The sequence below is a fragment of the Oncorhynchus nerka genome, linkage group LG9a, assembly GCF_034236695.1.
Source record: "Oncorhynchus nerka isolate Pitt River linkage group LG9a, Oner_Uvic_2.0, whole genome shotgun sequence".
Taxonomy (NCBI): Eukaryota; Metazoa; Chordata; class Actinopteri; order Salmoniformes; family Salmonidae; genus Oncorhynchus; species Oncorhynchus nerka.
Window position 1 is genome coordinate 55,882,336 of NC_088404.1, and position 23,513 is coordinate 55,905,848.

Sequence of the window (23,513 nt, forward strand, 5' to 3'; positions counted from 1 at the left end):
TTCTCCATGTACCCTGTAAAAAAACGTTGAACTTTTAGCGTGGAACAATTCTACAGTTTAGTTGCTGAGCATTCCGTCTGAAGGTTGTTTCTCTCACGCCCAGACAGCAGCTCCAGCAATGCGCGTTACACAAAAGGTGAGTACTTTTTCACCAGAGATAAATATTTTTGTACTGCGCCTTTCATCTCTGAATTCAAGTAGGTTTCTTCCGTTTTCTATGTCATTTCCTGTAATAAAAAGATGGTGGTCAAAGCCGAGAGAAGCGGTTGACTCGTAGCAATTATTTCTAATAAACACTGCATTGCCCTGGACTAGTGAAATCGAAGAGTGGCGGTCCGTCAACGGCGAGGATTACAGAGGCTTGAGTTGGGGTCGGGGGATAACGTGTTCATCGCAGACCGTCCGAAGCACTGCAGTTTCGTGTTAAGGTGAGTGTCTTACTAGCCAATGTGGCCAATGAAAAATGGCTTCCGAAAGCGTTAGGCAAATTGCCAACTGCCTGCAGACGGGAACCAAGGAAATATCTGGGAATAGCGCAGTGCAAGACACAGCTGGAGTCTGTCACATAGCATACATGTTGCTGTGCTTTTCCTTGTATTTGTGTAGGAACAGCAAACTTTGGCGATAGGTGTAAGTTTTTTTTATTTTTAGTATCATTGTTGCCCGTTTATGTTCCGTGTCTCTACTCACTAAACTAGCCTACTGAGAGCGGCAGTCTTTCCGACCAATTAGATTTCGCTGCCGAATTTATTTTTGCTGCCGAAATATTTTGTGGGGATTTGTGCCGGAAGGTGCATAATCAACAACCGTGTGGGTCGGACTTGGATTTCTTGCGAACACTTCGAACGTTTGATGTCCAGATTTCCCCGGTTGCGTTGTTCACAGAATACAAACTTTGCATTATGAGATGTTTACAATGTAACCATATTTGCTTGGTCTGTAATGGGTTTTGCCTTTGAATGCATTATGAAAAACTGTTTACTAATTTAAAAATATATTTTCAAAGACTGGATGTTAAATGACAGTTTCCCCTATTGCATTGAGTCAGAGCGGAAGAGGTGAAGCGAGAGGGTATATATCGCGTTCAAAACAACTAACTTTCCGAGTTCCCATGGTCGGAAAGTCGGGATTCTGGAAAGAGGCCTGAGTTGAATTCCGAGTTGAAGGACCATTCAAAACTATTTTACCTTGTCGGACCTCATTTTTTCCCCGAGTTCATAGTGTCTTAAACGCTCTGAAGTCTTTAATCCGAGATTTAGGCAGTTAACCCACTGTTCCCAGGCCGTCATTGTAAATAAGAATTTGTTCTTAACTGACTTACCTAGTTAAATAATAAAAAATCGGTCCACGAAAATGACACCACCAAGTGGGTAATTTTTGTATGGAGGTAATGAGTATCTAATTTGGTCAACACATTTCTTTGTTTGTTATTGCTAATTTGCTATCTGAGGCTTGTTCTATGAAATCATCTTCGTCAGCTAACGTCACTTTTTGTAGATTTTGAAGCATTTATGTAAAACAACCACAAAGCACAGCTTCATAAAGGTCATGCTACTTTATTTAACTAGGCAAGTCAGTTAAGAGCAAATTCTTATTTATACAATAACGGCTTACCCCGGACGACGCTGGGCCAATTGTGCGCCGCCCTATGGGACTCCCAATCACGACCGGGTGTGATACAGCCTGGATTTGAACCAGGGACTGACGCCTCTTGCACAGAGATGCAGTGCCTTAGACCTCGGGAGCCCGAGTGATATTGACAGAGTGACCGCCACTCGGGAACTGACTGATATTATCTCCGATCAAAACGGGTAAGATCTCATAAACCTCTATTAACACCTTATTTTCTGAGTTTATTCCAAAACCCTATTAATTTTGCCCATAAGAATGGCTGAAGGAAGTGGAGGTAAATCATTTCTGTTTTTTTTGGACTAAGCTTGGTAAGCTCTGACAGTATACGTGTATGAGGTTGTATGTAGGTCACTGTTTTTCCTTGTGTTATTTGCAGATGAATTATGTGGGACTGAATTTGCACTCAGTGGGCCCACTTCCCTCCACAATGGCAGCATCTTCTGCCTATCAAACCGAGCCATCCTCAGAAGCCGGGCCCTACAGCAGCACCAGGTAGGGTGATGCTCCTCACAGACAAACAAGCTGTCCTGATTTTATATATACTGAACAAAAATATAAATGCAACAATTTCATTTATTTTACTGAGTTACAGTTCATACAGTATGAGGAAATCAGTCAATTGAAATAAATGCATTATGCCTTAATCTATGCATTTTACATGACTGGGAATACAGATATGCATCTGTTGATCACATTTAAAAAAGAAAATGGGCCTCACTAATGGGCCTCAGGATCTTGTCATGGTATTTTTGTGCATTCAAATTGCCATCGATAAAATGCAATTGGGTTCGTTGTCCGTAGCTTATGCCTGCCCATACCATAACACCACTGCCACAATGGGGCACTCTGTTCACAACGTTGACATCAGCAATCCGCTCGCCCGCACGATGCCATACATGTGGTCTGCATTTGTAAGGCAGGTTGGACGTACTGCCAAATTCTTTAAAATTATGTTGGGAGGTGGCTTATGGTAGAGAAATTAACAATACATTCTCTGGCAACCGCTCTGGTGGACATTACTGCAGTCAGCACGCCAATTGCACACTCCCTCAACTTGAGGGCAATGTGTTGTGTGACACAACTGCACATTTTAGAGGGGCCTTTTATTGTCCCCAGCACAAAGCGTAATGATCATGCTGTTTAATCAGCTTCTTGATATGCAACACCTGTCAGGTGGATGGATTATCTTTGTAAAGGAGAAACGCTCACTAACAGGGATGTAAACAAACCTGTGCACAATTTGAGAGAAATAAGCTTTTTGTGCGTTTGGACAATTTCTGGGATCTTTTATTTCAGCTCATGTAACATGGGACCAGCACTTTACATGTTGTGTTTATTTTTTTCAGTGTACATTCACATCAGCATCAACGGAGTAACTACATTATACTGCCCTTATACCACAGCATTGTTGAGTACTAATTTCTGATTGGCTAGAAGGGCATTCTAGAATGGTCATTAAAACCAGATAACGGGACAGTTGGAAAAGATATTGGGACACATTTCAATCATGACCCAATATGCACCATTGACATGCAGACATTGACAGCCATTTCTTGTCATGTTGCTCATAAATGTTTTGGGATTAGGCAGCAACCAAGTTGACTAGTATTCAGTTATATAGTGTTGCATTGTTCTTTGCATGCAATGTTGAAGAGAAGCTTTTCAAACCTTTGTAGTGTATCATAAATAATCATGTTCTGTATGTGACTTACCACAGCCTAATCAAAGACGAGTGTGAGTCCGAGGAACCAAGCAAGAAACTCAAGGTTGATCACGAGCACGGTGCCAGTGAGAGCCACCAAAAAGTAGACTTCTGGTGTAAGTGTCGTCATATTTTTCCAACAATTCTCACGTTGAACATTGATGTATACTCTCGTCAAAAACGGATCCATAGGGTAATAATTGTAATGAGATAAAGCCATTTGAATTCAATCATTTTTTGACAGCACCCCTTTTGATTTGAATGAAACCTTCCATACATATTTTGCCTATTGCAGAAGTTCACAGAAAGTGACTTTTTGGACCTGAATGCCAAAACCTTCAAGAGATAAAGACGCTCAAATTTGACCCATTTTGCATACCCCACCATATCATGAGACATCTATGTCTTCATCACTGGAAAAGATAAACGCTTGAGGTTGATATATTTAAAAATGTACAAGCGAAATGTCAACTTTCAAATGCTCATTGTGAGAGAATCTGTCGCACACCCGAAAGTGCAGGAGATAAAAAGTAACACCGAAATTAAAAGGAATCTCCTCACACTCAGGATCAATGCACAATTTTCTATTTATTTAGGCTGCTTTCTGGCAGCGTCATGAAATAATACCCGCAAAATACCAGTCTCAGCGTCAACAATGAAGAGGCGACTTCGGGATACTGGCCTTCTAGGCAGAGTTCCCCTGTCCAGTGTCTGTTCTTTTGCCCATCTTAATATTTTATTTTTATTGGCCAGTCTGAGATATGGCTTTTTCTTTGCAACTCTGCCTAGAAGGCCAGCATCCCAGAGTTTCCTCTTCACTGTTGACGTTGAGACTGGTGTTTTGCAGATACTATTTAATGAAGCTGCCAGTTGAGGACTTGTGAGGAGTCGGTTTCTCGAACTAGACACTCTAATGCACTTGTCCTCTTGCTCAGTTGTGCACCGGGGCCTCCCACTCCTCTTTCTATTCTGGTTAGAGACAGTTTGCACTGTTCTGTGAAGGGAGTACTACACAGCGTTGTATGAGATCTTCAGTTTCTTGGCAATTTCTCGCATGGAATAGCCTTAATTTCTCAGAACAAGACTAGACTGACAAGTTTCAGAAGAAAGTTATTTGTTTCTGGCCATTTTAAGCTTCTAATTGAACACCCAAATGCTGATGCTCCAGATACTCAAATAGTCTAAAGAAGGCCAGTTGTATTGCTTCTTTAATCAGCACACAGATTTCAGCTGTGATAACATAATTGCAAAATGGTTTTCTAAAGATCAATTAGCCTTTTAAAATTATAAACTTGGATTAGCTAACACAACGTGCCAATGGAATGCCGGAGTGACGATTGCTGATAATGGGCCTCTGTACGCCTATGTAGATATTCCATAAAAAATCTGCCGTTTCCAGCTACAATAATCATTTACAACGTTAACAATGTCTACACTGTATTTCTGATCAATTTGATGTTATTTTAATGGACAAAAAAATGTATAAGTGACCCCAAATTTAATGGACAAAACCTTTGCTTTTCTTTAAAAAACAAGGACATTTCTAAGTTTTGAACGGTAGTGTTTATATGTATATATATATATATATACATTGCATTTGGAAAGTGTTCATACCCCTTTTTTTACATTACAGCCTTATTCTAAAATGGATTAAGTGACATTTTTTCCTCATCAATCTACACACAATACCCCATAATGACAAAGAGAAAATAGGTTTTTAGAAATTTTTGCAAATGTATTAATAATAAAAAAATATATACTTATTTACATAAGTATTCAGACCCTTTGCTATGAGACTCGAAATTGGGCTCAGGTGTATCCTCTTTCCATTGATCATCCTTGAGATGTTTCTACAACTTGATTAGAGTCCACCTGTGGTAAATTCAATTGATTGGACATTATTTGGAAAGGCACACACACACAGTGGCCTCCATCATTGTTAAATGGAAAAAGTTTGGAACCACCAAGACTCTTCCTAGAGCTGGCCGCCCGGCCAAACTGAACAATTGGGGGAGAAGGGCCTTGGTCAGGGAGGTGACCAAGAACCCGATGGTCACTCTGACAGAGCTCCAGAGTTCCTGTGTGGAGATGGGAGATCCTTCCAGAAGGACAACCATCTCTGCAACACTCCACTAATCAGGCCTTTTTGGTAGAGTGGCCAGAGGGAAGGCACATGACAGCCCGCTTGGAGTTTGCCAAAAGGCACCTAAACACTCTCAGACCATGAGAAACAAGATTCTCTAGTCTGATGAAACCAATATTGACCTCTTTGGCCTGAATCACGTCTGGAGGAAACCTGGCAATATTCTTACGCTGGGCATCTTGTGATGACATGCATTATCTGAATTAGGTCCACAGAATTATACCTAGCAGCTTCTATGGAACTTTGAATGTCTTTGAACTTCAGAGTTGGCTTAACTTTGGGCCAAAGAAACTAGCTAACAAGCTTGTCTGTACAGAGCAGCACCAGATTTAAATACACGTCTTACCTTTTTTGTAGTTAATAAATCCAACGTGAAATGTGATAACTATAGTATCCCTAACTAGCATTGAACAAGTGAGTCCATTCTTCTCTAATTAAAAAAATCTCCCTATCTTCTGAATTACGCTTGTAACGTCAGTAGGCTACAGGTATGCTTTGGTGGGGGAGGGGCAGGTGGCCTGCACACACACACTGACAAAGATTTTCAGCTGGCAGTTAAACACTGGAAAAAGTTTCTGATTGACAGAGGGGGGTTTTGCATAGGCGCTTTGTGTTTTTTTTGTGGGACTGGGAAACCGGAATGTAAAAGAGCGTTATTAAACGCATCCCATGCTTTTACAATAACGGTTCTGTTCCGGAACAGGGTAGATCCTTTTCGTTCCCAGTTGATTCTATGTGGTCTTTCAAATAAAAGGAATGCTGTCAAAAAGTGATTGAATTCAAATGGATTTACCCAATGTCCACTTTTTTTTCAGTCTGTGAGGAGTGCAAAGAGTATTTCTTGGAGGAATGCCCAAACCATGGTCCTCCGGTCTTTGTGCCAGACACACCAGTGGCACTGGGGGTGCCCAACCGGGCTTCCCTCACAGTGCCCTCGGGAATAGAGCTCGTCCGGGAGGAGGAGGAGGTGGATGTGTGCTGTATAGATGCGGGCATCCCCAAGGGGGCACTCTTTGGCCCGTATCAAGGGGAGTTGGTGTCTAAGGACTATTCCTCAGGGTTTTTCTCTTGGATGGTGAGTCGAGCAACATCCTCACTCCATGTGGTGCAAGGACTTTTCCTGGAAGTCATCCAGTAACTTTCACAAAATAAGCATTTTAATTAACTATTAATAAATATATATTTCATTATTTGTCAATGTTTTTAAGCATTTATAATAGCTTATTCATTTCATTAATGTTTATTCATGAAAGTTATTATAAAAATGTTACCAGTGGTCCTAACCCAACTTTGCATGTTAGACATTTTGTAGCCACATATTTCAGTGTGATGAAGGCTTAAACCTGTCAGGGATCTTATCTTTCTCCAGAGAATGTATCTCATCCTTGAGCTCTCATCTATTCTAAAGCATCAACCACACCATTTCATCCTTACTCTCTTAGATCGTTGATGAGAACAACACATACAAATCCATTGATGGCAGTGATGAAACTAAAGCCAACTGGATGAGGTATGATTTACATGTTGATCATACATAAACCTCTCCGTTTTTGAGATTCGAGTTGAACGGAAACAGAGGAACTTAATCAGCTGTGATACTTTGACATCAGTGATGAGTATTCAAGGAATGTGAGAGGACAGCGTATTTGAGGATTGTGAAAATCCGGTATAATTGAACTGCTTGACTGTATGTACATTGCTTAAAACATGTTGTATGCTGCAACCTATGTTGAATCAATGCCTTATGCAACTAAATGATATTTCTGGGGTTTTGTTGCCACCAGGTATATACGTAATTCGTCGGATGAGAATGAGAGGAACATGACTGCCTTCCAGCATGGAGAACATATATATTTCCGTGTGTGTCGGCAGTTGTCAGCAGGAGAGAAGCTCCGCGTGTGGTACAGCGATGACTACATGAGGCGGCTACACAGTGTCTCGCAGGACAGTATTGGCCACAACCTGGACACAGGTGAGACGTCCCCCTGAAATGTATTTAAATTTGCTTCTCATATTGCTGCTCAAAATGACTGACTTTGTGAAAGAAATATCCATCAGTAGTAAAACTAGTTGTTATTCGTGTTCCATTGACTACTTTTGGAGCGATTATGACGGCCAGTGTGGATCGAGGTAGATTTCAAATTCAAACAACACTGCACAATATTTTGGGACTTTTTAAAATTTCTTTTTCAATCTTGGATGGACGCAAAACCTGTCTCGGTCAGTACAATGATTTTATCCGATGCGCAGTTCATCGAGCCATTGAATAAGTTTTTCTTAAACTACAAAACATGAAATGTTTGTCACAAATTTCCTTGAATAAACTCTCAATTTAATTCAAAGCTCAAATGAAGGACAGTTATTATCCATACTCCTTGAGCATCCTGGGATGAAACCACGTGATGGTGCGATTGACTCCTTCATGCCGACCAAACCGGCTCCACACGTGCAGCTGCCATCGTATGCATGTTGACTTTGTCTATCCCCACCAGACTCTTTCCTGACACGCAGGTTAAAATACCTGAACCAACTGTACATTTGGGGACAGGTCAAAACACACATGAAACATTCATGGAAATGTAGCTAGCTTGCTGTTGCTTGCTCATTTGTCCTGGGAGATGAAGATCGGCTGTTATTTTACCTGAAATTCAAATGGTCCTTTTAAAAAATATATATATATATTTTGTTGAATTTTGACCCATTTTGAGTCACACAAAATTGTGTGTTCTCTACTCTGACAGTTAATCCACGGATAACTAACTAGGTTTCCCCTTTTTTTCTTTGATTAATCTCTCATTCATCTTGCTTCTTCTGTGGATTTTGTATTGCGGTTGGCAACCAAGGTGCATTACCGCCACCAACTTTCAATCACCAACGTGTGTATTATGGTCTTTCTATTAACGAAGGGGCCAATGTGTGACATCAGGGTAAACATTTCAAAATGATTAGATATACATTTTAAATGTAATTTTCTTGCAGCTTCACGTGTAGTTACAGGAATATATTTCTAGGTAGCCACAATGAGACCATAACTCTACGTAGCAACAACAAAACATCTACATGTCATTCAAAATGTCACAAGAAACATGGACACCATGTTTCTTTGTCATGCCTTGTTGCCAGTTATTTTTTTTTGCCATAAAATTCTTGCTTCCTCTGTCCTTGTTTCTTCCACTCCTTGCCTTTCCTTGAAAGTGCATTGTAGCCTGAGTGGAGGAACCTTCACTCCTCTCCCACAATGTTCTTCGAGAGGAAGGTGAAGAATGGGGAAATAAAGGGGAGAATTTCAATTGAGATTCACCAAAGGACAGAGGAAGCAAGTATTTGACTGCTATTAAAGCCCCCATGAAGTCTTTGTCAATTTATTTAATCATCACTGTATGTCTAATAAATCACTGTTTATTTAATGAAAATAACTTTAAAAAATATATTTATCATTTATTTTCGTGAGCCACCTCCTGCTCTTGAAATGCCCAGTCTGATCGTATAGGCGTTAGGAAACAAATGTGAATATATTTACATACACAGCCATGATTGGCTGATAGGATTGTCTAGAACCCACCCCCTTACCCAGATGAACAGTCATTGGTCTATTATAATCAGTTCACATTGATGTCATGATGTGGACCAAAAGTTCCATCCCACCTGAACAGGGTGAAATTTCTGGCATTTTTTTCAACTCACACAAAAAGTGCATTATCATAATTTTTACAATCAGAGGATTATTTCGACCTCATAGTAGGGCCGGGACAATACCAGTTTCGTGATACTCGTTAGCATCGTGGCAACAAAACACTTAGTGGATTTAACTTCTTTAGGAAAACAGCCTTAATATTGGAAACATGTTGTCATTCAGTCACATTTATTTTCCAAGCTATAGCACACTATTTTACATACAGCAGGTTTTTAAAGGACCAAAGTGTTTAGTCTGCTTCGTGTTTTCATTTTTGCCATGGAAAAAAATATTGTGATACTGATATCATCCTGGCCCTATCGCATAGCGTGTGTGTGTGGAAATATTATTACAATTTTTAAAAAGCTACATCAAGTTATTTAACTGCACTGTCCCTTCAACATTTTAGACCGTGCCAGGCTGACTGACTGCGCTGCCATAATACCCATACCCTGTCTAGAAGTGGTAGGCCCCTACTGGCCATAGTCTAGACACTTGTGGAGATCTGAGAGGGATTGATGGGTGGTAACATGGTGAGAGCTCCACCTTACACCTGTCCAATCCTCAGATCTCCACAAGTGTCTAGGGGTAGGGGGTTGCTTCTGGCAGGACCCCACAACCCTCTAGTGGATCTTCTGCATTGGTTGGATGTTTCATTCCATTGATATACACACATGGATTTTGACATAATCTGAACGGCCGCTCAGCAAGGAAGAAGCCACTGCTCCAAAACCGCCATTAAAAAAAGCCAGACTACGGTTTGCAACTGCACATGGGGGCAAAGATCGTACTTTTTGGAGAAATGTCTTCTGGTCTGATGAAACAAAAATAGAACTGTTTGGCCATAATGACCATTGTTATGTTTGGAGGGAAAAGGGGGAGGCTTTCAAGCCCGAAGAACACCATCCCAACTGTGAACCACAACATCATGTTGTGGGGGTGCTTTGCTACAGGAGGGACTGTTGTACTAAACAAAATAGATGGCATCATGAGGAAGGACAATTATGTGAATATATTAAAGCAACATGTCAAGACATCAGTCGGGAAGTTACAACTTGGTCGCAAATGGGTCTTCCAAATGGACAATGCATACTTCCAAAGTTGTGACAAAATGGCTTAAGAACAACAAAGTCAAGGTATTGGAGTGGCCATCACAAAGCCTTGACCTCAACCCTATAGAAAATTTGTGGGCAGAACTGAAAAGGCATGTGCGAGCAAGGATGCCTACAAACCTGACTCCGTTACACCAGCTCTGTCAGGAGGAATGGGCCAAAATTCACCCAAAGTATTGTGGGAAGCTTGTGGAAGGCTACCCGACACGTTTGACCCAAGTTAAAACAATTTAAAGGCAATGCTACCAAATACTAATTGAGTGTATGTAAACTTCTGACCCACTGGAAATGTGATGAAATAAATCCTTCTCTCTACTATTAGTTTGACATTTCACATTCTTAAAATAAAGTGGTGATCTTAACTGACCTAAAACAGGGAATTTTTACTCTGATTAAATGTCAGGAATTGTGAAAAACTGAGTTTAAATGTATTTGGCTAAGGTGTATGTTAACTTCAACTCTATATGAGATGAGTAATGCAAAATATGTAAACATTATTAAAGTGACTAGTATTCCATTTATTAAAGTGTCCAGTGATTTTAAAGTATATGTATATAGGCAGCAGCCTCTAATGTGCTAGTGATGGCTATATAACAGTCTGATGGCCTTGAGATAGAAGTTGTTTTTCAGTCTTTCGGTCCCATCTTTGATGCACCTGTACTGACCTCGACTTCTGGAAGATAGCCGGGTGAACAGGCTGTGGCTCGGGTGGTTGTTGTCCTTGATGATTTTGTTTGGCCTTCCTGTGACATCGGGTGCTGTAGATGTCCTGGAGGGCAGGTAGTTTGCCCCCAGTGATGCATTGGGCAGACCGCACCTCTAGAGAGCCCTGCGGTTGCAGGCGGTGCAGTTTCCGTACCAGGCGATGATACAGCCTGACAGGATTTTCTCAATTATGCATCTGTAAAAGATTTTGAGGATTTTAGGTGCCAAGCCAAATTTCTTCAGTGCTGTTACTGTGAAGTGGAAACATCTAGGCGCCACAACGGCTCAGCTGCGAAGTGGTAGGCCACAGAAGCTCACAGAACGGGACCGCCGAGTGCTGAAGCTCGTAAAAAGCATCTGTCCTCTTTTGCAACACTCACTACCGAGTTCCAAACTGCCTCTGGAAGCAATGTCTGCACAAGAACTGTTCGTCGGGAGCTTCATAAAATGGGTTTCCATGACCAAGCAGCCGAACACAAGCCTTAGATCACCGCGCGAATGCCAAGCGTCATCTGGAGTGATGTAAAGCTCGCCGCCATTAGACTCTGGAGCAGTAGAAATGTGTTCTCTGGAGTGACGAATCACGCTTCACCATCTGGCCGACGGACAATCTGGGTTTGGTGGATGCCAGGAGAACACTACCTGCCCGAATGCATAGTGCCAACTGTAAAGTTCGGTGGAGGAGGAATAATTGTTTGGGGCTGTTTTTCATAGTTTGGGCTAGGCCCCTTAGTTCCAGTGAAGGGAAATATTTTAGCTATAGCATACAATGACACTAGACGATTCTGTGCTTCCAACTTTGTGGCAACAGTTTGGGGAAGACTCTTTCCTGTTTCAGCATGACAATGCCCCCCCCGTACACAAAGCGAGGCCCATACAGAAATGTTTTGTCGAGAGCGGTGTGGATGAACTTGACTTGCCTGCACAGAGCCCTGACCTCAACCCCACAAACACCTTTGGGATGAATTGGAACGCCGACTGCGATCCAGGCCTAATCGCCCAACATCACTGCCCGACCTCACTAATGCTCTTGTGGCTGAATCAAAGCAAGTCCCCACAGCAATGTTCCAACATCTAGTGGAAAGCCTTCCCAGAAGAGTGGAGGCTGTTATAGTAGCAAAGGGGGGACCAACTCCATATTAATGGCCATGATTTTGGAATGTGTGCCGAGCAGGTGTCCACATACTAGTGTATCAGTCAGCTAACCATTTACAGCAACCACAGTTCATTAAGTCATTACACAATAAATCATAATCAGAAATTAAATAATATTTGTACTTTGGCTATTAAATTGTGTGCAGTTTCACACCAGTTCTTTCACTTGACTGTCATTCAGAAAATCCTTTCCTGAATCGTCTGTTGCGCGATAATTTCCCCACATAACTAAACAACTCACCACACAACATCAAATGCACACCCAACAACTATTATGCTTAATTATTGAAGAACCCCATTAATGACCGTATACATTTTTGGTTTGATTCATCTTGTTAAAGTTACTCTTTCTGTTTAGAAGCATTTGATTTTGCAATCCAGACATTATTTTGGATATGTGTGCCCACAAACTGTTTTCACACCGTAACATGGAACTAGGAAATGTTACAGTGCACTTCCGAGATCACCATACAAAAGAGATTGACAGCAATATCCAGGACCTTTTACAGGATAAAGTTCAACGTGTAATTCAATTGTCAAATGCTTAGCATATAATATATATATATAATGACAAACGGCAATATCATAAATGTAAGGAAAGAAAGGTAGTGTTTTATGTCACATGATTTGTGAAAACTCTAAGCATGACTTTGTAACAGCTCCAAACAGTTGTCGACTACAAGAAATGCGCACTGGTACCCGAGTTTATAGAAAGACCTATATACTCGTAGACAACCAAAGAATAGATGGGAGAGACAGGACTTGCAACGCATCAAGCGTCTAAAATAGAACCAAGTTCTAGTTTAGTGCCTGGCTACGCAGACACCAGTTGATGCGCGCGAGCAGTTTGGATGAAATTATTGAATAACATGTATGTGTTCTTTTATTTTGCAACGCTCGCGCATGCTCTGTGGCCGGTTTGGACAGCATGCTAGACTTTTACATCCAGAGCTCAAATTGGGGGGGGGGGGGGTGCCCTACATCCATGACAATATGTGAACAATCACCACTGGTTTCCTTCTGTACTCCAACAACCTGTATTTTAAAAAGAATGGATTAGAGCAACAACAAAAAATCACCAATGAGTAAACACTATCTCCATTGGGAAAGCGTCTGCTATTTGACAAAACAGGTCTCTGATAATCCGGCATTGGGGATTAGGTCTACTCTAGCCAGTTGGTGCACCGTTGACCCACTTATGCTATATGAGTAGCTACGTCCTACATCCAGATCCAAGCCTATGGTCTTAGTATTTGAATCTGATTATGAACATTTGCCTGGGATGGCAAAAACGTGGCAGAATCATGTCGTGTATGTCTGATGAAATGAAAAGCGACGTCATCGGGATCATTTCAGTTGACATTTTATTCATATCTCCTTTGACCTTCGGCATTTCAAAACAATCTCAATAGGGCTGAAACTTCCATTCTGTTGTTTAAACCGTTGCCATTTTTAACCAGCAACAATACTCTCCAAGAGGAAAAACGTTCCGGATCGTTTACCTGCATAGGTTCTGCAGGTAAGCAAAGTAGGTTCTCGTTTTCTTATGCTGTTACGTTTATTTATAGGATAGAGAATTATTCATTGTCTTTATCTGAGGTTACTTTTCTTTTCATTCTGCTTGGTATTTTGTATGTTATCACATCCATTGTCATAGTACTAGTAGTTGGCAATATTATACACCGGTGTACTTCTACACAGCTAACTCTGCACTGTTGTGTTCCAGGCCTGTTGACTGTTGGGAAATCCGAGGCCCGGGAGGAGACCAAAGGACCTGTGCTCAGGTCGGCTCTGCATGGCAGGTGCAGCCTCAGCAAGCACACCAGCGAGGAGGGGGACGGCCAACCACAGGCCAAGAAGAAAAAGATCGACCTCATCTTTAAAGATGTCCTGGAAGCCTCTCTGGAGGCCTCCAAGAGCCAGGAAAACCCCCTGAACAGCACCTTCTCCATGAGGCGGACCAGAGCTCAGCGCGTCACGCTCACTTCCCAGAGAGGGGAGTCCTATCTGGCCCAGGAGGAATGCAAAGTGACTGGTCTGGGTCTCTACCCATCAGAGCACCTAGAGGGGGGCTTTAATGTTCGGTGTCTGAAGATGGAGGATTCCGAAGATGACCCTGGTCAGATTCATGAGGAGCCTTCTACCTCGTTCTGCCCCAACTGTGTGAAGCTGAAGAGAAGGATTCGGGAGCTGGAGGCAGAGGTGATTCGTCTGAGGGGAGGAAACCAGGTGGAGGTACCACCCCACCCTGAGCTGGCACCAATAGATGAGCTCCAAGGTAGGTCACAGAGAGAAACCGAGCAGTGTGGCGAGGGTTATTTGGTGAGATTATTCCTCTGCTTCGTAGCACAGAATTTCAGATGTGACATTTTCTTCACATTTAATATTCACCTTCAATTAAGATTTGAGTTCCCCATATCACAATCTTCATCATTATCAGTAGAAAAGCATGTTTTATTATTTTGGTTAGACTAAAACTGGATTTAAAACCCCCAAATAGTTCAATTAACATTGAATTACCACACAACAGGGTTTATGAGAAACTAAGTGTGTGAAATATGTCAGTGATTTCCTGCTTTTGATTTTGCAGTGGTTGAATGTTTTTATTTTTTTGTATATTCCATTGGATTTCAAATAAAAATCTGTTTGCACGTTTTGTCTTTTTACTTTGTCTCAAATTCAAATCACATTAAATGAATTAAAAACTGATGTGTTCATTTCCGTCGTTAGCATTACCATGCGTCATTGGTATTTTATAGTTTTAAAACAAATTATTCCTTTCTAGACACATTTTGGAAATGTTTTGATATACTGTGGATTTGGTGTAATATTAATGTGATCAAATTCCCTTAATAGGATGAAAAGCTTCATTCTTTTCCTTAGGTGTTGAATGAAAAGACATTGGTCTACTCGGATACAGTATAGATAGCATTGCTGAGGTTGTCTTTTATGATATTAATGTTATATCCTATTCTTTTCAGCAGCTGAGGCCATGACCCCTATTCCCGTGGTGCTGGATGAGGATGATCAGGATGTGGACTCTGCAGATGAGTCCATCACTGCTGACCTCATGGTGGCTGCTGAAGACTCCTCCAAGCTGTTGGCTGGGCCTGGCCGACGTATACGCCGCTTCAAGCAGGAATGGCTCAAGAAGTTCTGGTTCCTGCGTTACTCGCCAACACTCAACGAGATGTGGTGTCATGTCTGCCGCCAGTATACCGTCCAGTCCTCACGCACCTCCGCCTTCATCATCGGCTCCAAGCAGTTCAAGATCCACACTATCAAGCTGCACAGCCAAAGCAACCTGCACAAAAAGTGCCTGCAGCTATACAAGCTTCGGATGCACCCGGAGAAGACCGAGGAGATGTGTCGTAACATGATGCTGCTGTTCAATGCTGCTTACCACCTGGCACTGGAGGGCCGACCCTTCTCAGACCTGCGAGCGCTGGCTGAGTTGCTCAAGAAGTGCGAGCTCAAGGTGGTCGACCAGTACATGAACGAAGGTGACTGCCAGATCCTCATCCACCATATCGCCAGGGCACTTAAGGAAGACCTGGCGGAGAGGATACGGCTGTCGCCCTTCCTCAGTGTCATCATGGATGGGCAAAACGATGACTTGCTGTCAGACACCGTTGCCGTCTATGTGCAGTTTACCACCAGCGAAGGACCCCCTGCCACGGAGTTCCTCTCCCTACAGAGGCTAAGTGTTGGCAGTGTGGATGGCTACCTCCAGGCCATTGATCGGGCCTTTGCTGTGCTTGGTCTGAAGCTTCAGGACATGCTGGTGGCCGGTCTGGGGGTCGATGGCTCCAACATCTCCTCTAGTTTGAGAGCAAATCTGTACATTGCGGTACGGAAGAAGCTCCCCTGGATCCTCTGCTTGCCGGTCATGATCCATCGTCCTCACCTGGAGGTGCTTGATGCCATCAGTGGGAAGGAGCTGTCCTGCCTGGAGGACCTTGAAAACAACCTGAAGCAGCTGCTGAGCTTCTACCGGTACTCCCCTCGCATGATGGCCGAGCTCAGGTCTACCGCCCCCACGCTGTCTGAGGAGACAGAGTTCCTGGGAGATATACGAGCCGTCAGCTGGATTATAGGAGAGCCAAACGTCCTGAATGCCCTTATCAAAGATTACCTGGAGGTGGTGGCACACCTCAAGGACATTAGCGGTCAAACGCAGAGGGCAGATGCAGCTGCCATCGCCTTGACCCTGCTTCAATTCCTCATGGATTACCAGTCTGTCAAGCTAATATACTTTCTCCTGGATGTCATCGCTGTTCTTTCGCGTCTGGCCTTCATCTTTCAGGGGGACTACCTGCTGGTGTCTCAGGTAGACGCCAAGATTGAAGAGGCCATCCATGAGATCGGTCAGCTGGTGGACTGCCCTGGGGAGTATCTGCAGGAGTTTGAGGAGAACTTTCGCGAAAGCTTCAATGGCGTAGACCTGAATAACTTGCGCGTCGCCGAGTCCAAGTTCCAATCCATCCGCGAAAAGATCTGCCAGAAGAGCCAGGGAATCTTGTCCCAGCGACTTGACATGCACAGCCGCACGGTGGTCAAGGCGTGTCGTGTGCTTGACCTCACCACCTGGCCACGCAACAGGGATGACCTACGAGCCTTTGGGGAGGAAGAGATCCTGCTCATTTTTGACCACCTTGAAGCGATCCCCTCGGCTGTCCGGGAGACGTCGCGGGACAGAACTGACGCTCGGGGCAGCCTGCTGGTGGAGTGGAGGGACCTCAAAGCCGACTACTACAGCATGAATGGCTTCAAGGAGGTGGTCAGTCAAATCTCCAGGCACAAGCAGCGCTTCCCTCTGCTTAACCGCATACTCCAAGTTGTCAGGGTCTTGCCCACTTCCACCACCTGCTGTGACAGGGGCCGTGGGTCCCTGCAGAAAGTGCGCAAGAACAACCGCTCAAGGCTGACGCTGGACCAGATGAATGACCTACTGACACTTGCAGTCAACGGGCCGCCAATAGCAAACTTCGATGGCAAGAGACCATTGGACAGCTGGTTTGAGGAGAAATCTGGCAACAGCTATTCACTCTCAGCCGAAATGCTGAATAGAATGTCTGCTAATGAACAAAAGTATGTTCTGCACAGCATGGATGTGAACACAGAGTTCTACCCTGATATTTGACTGATGAGAGCCATGGCTTTACTTCACTTTATTCCAAAAGCCATCCCGGGGGAGGGGTGATCTGGGCTATAATGTGATTGGCCATACAAGTGTGCAATGGCCCTGCTGCTAAAATGGCCTGATCAGCATCACTTTAGAAAATGGAAACCTAGCTAGTAGAATCTGTTGAGCACACATTTATGTCAAGCTCAGGAGGCAAAGTTGGTCTTAAAAGGCAAGACAGGAAACCTGACTTAGTGAAAACAATCAGTTTGTATGGGTGTTGAATTTAAGTATGTGTAACATATAGCACTTATGTAGAGCATGTGCTGATGATCACTGGTATCAACTCTGTTAGAAATGGCCATTATCATTTAGTGGGGCTTTTAAAATCTGCAGTCAACACCATTATTTGGAAAATGCCATAGGTTAATAGCTCAAGTATACGTTTTTTGTAACAATGCAAATTATTTCTCTTTCAAACAAGTCTTTGATTTCTATACATTTACGGTTTATTTTAAAAGTAGTAAATGTTTGGTTCAAATGACATTTGTATGAAATTGTGCCATAACAGCATATTGCAAGGTGATAAAGTCTTGATAAAGTGAAAGTTCACAAATAACCAAGGTGCTATGCCACACATCGTCACAAGAGATTATATGGTTTGTTTAAGTGTTTTTTTTGTACAGGTATATACTGCTGTGGTGATTGATATTTCTTTTGTGGCTTTTATAGGTCTTAAAAGATTCCATCGGGGGGAATGATTTTTTTTTTTAATTGCCTAAACAAATGTAGGTCAATTATTCATTATGAAGCAGGTAGTTTGGATGCTGATTGGATGAAAGGCGTGGTATATCAGACATTAAACTGGGAGGTTCGAGCCCTGAATGCTGATTAGCTGACAGCCGTGGTATATCAGACCGTATACCACGGGTATGAAAAATCATTTATTTTTACTGCTCTAATTACGTTGGTAGCCAGTTTATAATAGCAATAAGGCACCTCTGGGGTTTGTGGTATCTCGCCAAAATATACCACGGCTAAGGTCTGTGTCCAGGCACTCCTCGTTGCGTCGTGCATAAGAACAGACCTTAGCCGTGGTATATTGGCCATATACCACACCCCCTCTGGCCTTATTGCTTAAATATAACACTGGTATGATGCAAAATTACTTGTTTACTGTTCTAATTATATTGGTAACAAGTTTATAATAGTATTAAGGCACCTTGGGTATGTGGTATATTGACCATACACCACACCTCTGGCCTTATTGCTTCATATTAAAGTATAATATTCGTTTTGCAAGGTGAAGCTTATATAGCCATAAATTAGCCAAAAGTTTTCAATATATTGTTTATACTTTACATTTCTTGCAGCATTTATTCTTGCATTTATTCTTAAGTATTTGTTTAGTAATACTTCTGCCAAATCATGTATGCAAGACAGAGTGCATTTGAAAAGTATTCAGTGTTTTTCTCATCAATCTACACACAATACCCCATAATGACAAAGCAAAAACTGTTGATTTTTGTAATTTTTTTTTGCAAATGTATTAAATATAAGAAACTGAAATATCACATTTACATAAGTATTTAGACCCTTTACTTAGTACTTTGTTGCACCTTTGCCAGCGATTACAGCCTTGATTCTTCTGGGTATGACGCTATAAGCTTGGCACACCTGTATTTGGGGATCTTCTCTGCAGATAATTTCAAGCTTTATCCGGTTGGTTGGGGAGCGTCGCTGGGTAGCTATTTTCAGGTCTCTCCAGAGATGTTCGGTCAGGTTCAAGTCCAGGCTCTGGCTGGGACACTCAAGGACATTCAGAGACTTGTCCTGAAGCCACTCCTGCGTTGTCTTGGCTGTATGCTTAGGGTCGTTATCCTGTTGGAAAGTGAACCTTCACCCTAGTCTGAGGTCCTGAACGCTCTGGAGCTGGTTTTTGTCAAGGATCTTTCTGTACTTCGCTCCGTTATTCTTTCCCTCGATCCTGACTAGTCTCCCAGTCCCTGCTGTTGAAAAACATCCCCACGGCATGATGCTACCACCACATGCTTCACCGTAGGGATGGTGCCACGTTTCCTCCAGACTTAACGCTTGGCATTCAGGCCAAAGAGTTAAATCTTGGTTTCATCAGACTAGAGAATCTTGTTTCTCATGGTCTGAGTCCTCTAGGTGCCTTTTGGCGATCTCCAAGCGGGCTGTCATGTGCCTTTTACTGAGGAGTGCCTTCCCTCTGGCCACTCTACCATAAAGGCTTGGTTGGTGGAGTGCTGCAGAGATGGTTGTCCTTCTGGAAGGATCTCCCATCTCCACAGAGAAACTCTGGAGCTCTGTCAGAGTGACCATCGGGTTCTTGGTCACCTCCCTGACCAAGGCCCTTCTCCTCCAATTGCTCAGTTTGGCCGGGCAGCCAGCTCTAGGAAGAGTCTTGGTGATTCAAAACTTCTTCCAGTTAAGAATGATGGAGGCTACTGTGTTCTTCAATGCTGCAGAAATGTTTTGGTACCCTTGTGTCTCGACACAATCCTGTCTCGTAGCTCTTCAGACAATTCCTTCGACCTCATGGCTTGGGTTTTGCTCTGACATGCACTGTCAACTGTGGGACCTTATATAGACAGGTGTGTGTGCCTTTCCAAATCATGTCCAATCAAATTTACCACAGGTCAGGGCCAATCAAGTTGTAGAAACATCTCAAGGCTGATCAATGGAAACAGGATGCACCTGAGCTCAATTTCGAGTCTCATAGTAAAGGGTCTGAATACTTATGTATATAAGGTATTTCTGTTTTAATTTTTAATACATTTGCAAAAAAGCAAGATGTGGAAAAGGGTACGGGTCTGAATACTTTCTGAATGCAATGTATGTCACTTGAATTTATTCACAACGAGTGCAATATGTATTTTAACTTATGGCCAAATTCAACAAAAATTTAGAGGGGAAAAAGTTATCCCCGTCTTATTGTATAATTTACTTAATGACATTGCCAAATTAAGTAGTGGACAGAAAGTTTTGCTAAAATGCATTTTGCATATTATTTGTGGCTGCTACAGTTGTCATACATGCCAAAGTTTAGATTTCAGAAGGGTTTGTAAACTGGAATGTGTTGACATGACAACTTTCTTTGCTTTGCTTTTTGAAAACACTTTTGAGATAGTATACTTCATCGGTTATCTGAAACTCTGATCATTTAGGTGGAGTGAAATGCATTGAAAATCCTAGAAACCACTAAATTTGCACCTGTGTTGTATGAACTGTATGAGTAACTGTTAACTAAGGTTGATGGGATCATTTCTCTCATGTTGGTTCATGACTAAGACTTTTTGACTTTACTGTTCGAAATGTAATACTTTTATATTCACTATATAAAATTAATAAGTGGCCATGCATTAACATTTACTGTTCGAAATGTAATACTTTTATATTCACTATATAAAATTAATAAGTGGTCATGCATTAATAGGCAAAGAATCTTTTTGCTTGTATATTGAAAGTGAGTTATTTGAACTTAATTTTGGATATTATATTGAACCTTTGGTTGGTTTCAAAATATTGTTTTAAATTGTCAACAATTAAATTACTGAAAGGCATATTTAAAAAAATTCTAAAATCTATTTAACCTTTATCCAGGCGAAATAATTAAGAACAAATTCTTATTTACAATGACGGCCTAGCATACCAGTCTGAGCCAGACTGCTTTTAAGCCGTGATTTCACCTTTAAATTAATTACTGTAGTAATTTTAAGAGGTACGCACACTTGCTTGTTTGCATGGTTGTTGTACTGTATATGCACCATGATTGTAATCTTCAAATTATTACATGCCAATTTAAATAACATGCATTCTTCATATGTGGTATGTGTTTTGGGTGGATGTATAGACTTATTACCTCAATGAGGTATGCTATGAAGTGTCACAAAAACAATTTTGCTTTCATTACTGTTTACTTCATGTATGGACTCTTAACGATAGGCAGCTGTGTAATTCATGAGACAGGGCGTTGAGAGAGAAATTTAGTCAACAATCACTTCTTCACAACTGGAATCACAGCACCAAAAATATTTCCCACCCCAATGCAAATATTCAGAGGAATGCTTTTTTTGTGTTATCTTGGCCAATCATCTTTTTACTTAGCTTAGGTTGGGGTATGTAGTTTTCTTTGCTTATTCTATAAATGATTGTTTTGCACCTTATATGTTTATATTTCTGTGTACTTTATGTTAATGATTGTGAGTATGTCCACAGCAAATGTGCATGTTAATTCATGAGCCAAGACCAAGAAAAATGAGTTCTTGATCCTAGTGCTTCTAGATTTATACTGTCATCTATTTCAGATTTTCCAAACTGAGCTTGTACCAAAATTCAAATTCTAGATCTACATTTAGCCTACCATTTGATATATTGTAATATACACCATGTAACTTTAACAAATGTATGTATGCACAATATTGTATGCAGCCAAATGAAAGTCAATCAGTTATACTGTGGTATTAGTGTATTATATATTTTTGAGGGGGGAAATTGCAACGATTCCTTTGAATGGTTGAAATGCCTGCACTCTTATATCACTCTGTTTTTGAAAAGGGATAAATTAACAATACAAAACATTTACCTTTAATTGGTAACACTTCACATTTAGGTACCCTTTAAGGGAGTTGTAAAGGGTTTATACGTATAATGAACAAAAATATAAACACAACATGTGAAGTGTTGGTCCCATGTTTTATGAGCTGAAATAAAAGATCCCAGAAATGTTCCATACGCCCAAAAGCTGATTTCTCTCAAATGTTGTGCACACATTTGTTTCCATCGCTGTTAGTGAGCATTTCTCTTTTGCCAAGGTAATCCATCCACCTGACAGATGTGGCATATCAAGAAGCTGATGAAACTGTGTGATCATTACACAGGTGTACCTTGTGCTGGACACCTTAAAAGGCCACTCTGAAATGTGCAGTTTTGTCACACAACACAATGCCACAGATGTCTCAAGTTTTGAGGGAACTTGCAATTGGCATGCTGACTGCAGGAATGTCCACCAGAGCTGCTGCCAGAGAATTTAATGTTAATTTCTCTACCATAAGCCGCCTCCAACGTTGTTTTAAAGAATTTGGCAGTACGTCCAATCTGCCTCACAACCGCAGACCACGTGTAACCACCGCTAGCCCAGGGACTGGCTCCCCAGTGGGTGGGCCTATGGCTCCCCAGTGAGTGGGCCTATGGCTCCCCAGTGAGTGGGCCTATGGCTCCCCAGTGGGTGGGCCTATGACCTCCCATGGCTGCACCCCTTCCCAGTCATGTGAAATCCATAGATTAGGGCCTAATGAATTTATTTAAATTGACTGATTTCCTTTTCTGAACTCAGTAAAATCATTAATTGTCGCATGTTGTGTTTTATATTTTTGTTCAGTATAGTTTAAAAACAATTCATTATTAATTAACATGTTCATAAATCATTGAGAAACATTTAAATCAGAAACATAGTGTATAAGACATCCAGATTGGAATAGTCATTTTGTTAAATAGTGTGATTATGCCTCCATTTCCATAGTGAGCACAGGGGCACGTGCCCTCTCAGATTTGTCCTTTTGAAAAATAAGTACAAAAATATACATTTTGTTGTTTCTCTGTAAAACTTCTAGCCACCTAGCAATATCATGAAATTGGCTTTAGTTAGCCCAGATAGATTCCCAACCTCATAACTAGCTACCAAGAAGACATTTCAGGCTATCAGTGAAGTTCGAGTAGCTAGCTTGTCTAACTATCTTAGCTTGCATGCCTGCTGGCAAGGTCGGTAGACTTTAGAAAAGAAAATATTTACTAAATGTACTGAATAAGACTTGCATTCCTTTCCATCTTTGCAGAGAAGCATATTTCTTTTTTTCTTTTTTTAAGACATCAGTCAGATGCATACAGACTGTTCAAGATATATGCTTTTTTTTTATTACGTAGACTTAACTTAAACATAATGATTATGGCTCTAGATTGCAGGAGAAAGAGTGTTTCCGGTGTATGAAAAAGTCAAAGTTCTTCAATTTACAGACGGGGGGGGGGGGGGCTAGCCCCCCTATGGACCACTCCCCCAGCCATCCTCACATACTTTGTGCCCTCTTAGATGTTTGAGGTGCATGATGCCGCTATACCATTATTAATAACCATAGTAGTTGATTACAGTGCGCAACTCCCATTAAAGGGTACTTAAATGTAAAATGATACAAATTAATCTAAAAGGTTCAGTGGTACCTGTTTGGATGCATTTAACACTGGAAACA

General features: G+C 41.7%; 1 protein-coding gene across 5 annotated transcripts; it reads left to right on the top strand.

Moving 5' to 3' along the window:
* Positions 1–240: 240 nt before the first annotated feature.
* prdm11 (PR domain containing 11) lies at positions 241–22,001 on the top strand. 5 transcript variants are annotated; one of them, XM_029668669.2, is made up of 8 exons: positions 241–428; positions 2,009–2,124; positions 3,350–3,450; positions 6,293–6,552; positions 6,920–6,987; positions 7,262–7,449; positions 13,849–14,400; positions 15,104–22,001. In XM_029668669.2, exons 2-8 carry the CDS (start codon positions 2,009–2,011, stop codon positions 17,263–17,265), a joined length of 3,447 nt encoding a protein of 1,148 aa, XP_029524529.1. In that variant the 5' UTR covers positions 241–428; the 3' UTR covers positions 17,266–22,001. The 5 variants fall into 5 exon arrangements, with proteins under 5 accessions (XP_029524529.1, XP_029524527.1, XP_029524528.1 ...); XM_029668667.2 differs by having other exon boundaries at positions 241–2,124; XM_029668668.2 differs by having other exon boundaries at positions 241–2,124; positions 15,107–22,001.
* Positions 22,002–23,513: the final 1,512 nt, after the last annotated feature.

Excerpts from the sequence above, each read along its gene's own strand:
- prdm11 (XM_029668667.2), top strand. The coding sequence starts at position 1,964 with ATGAGGTTGTATGTAGGTCACTGTTTTTCCTTGTGTTATTTGCAGATG. Across the intron at positions 6,553-6,919 it reads CAGGGTTTTTCTCTTGGATG|ATCGTTGATGAGAACAACAC; the intron begins GTGAGTCGAGCA and ends TTACTCTCTTAG. Across the intron at positions 6,988-7,261 it reads ACTAAAGCCAACTGGATGAG|GTATATACGTAATTCGTCGG; the intron begins GTATGATTTACA and ends TGTTGCCACCAG.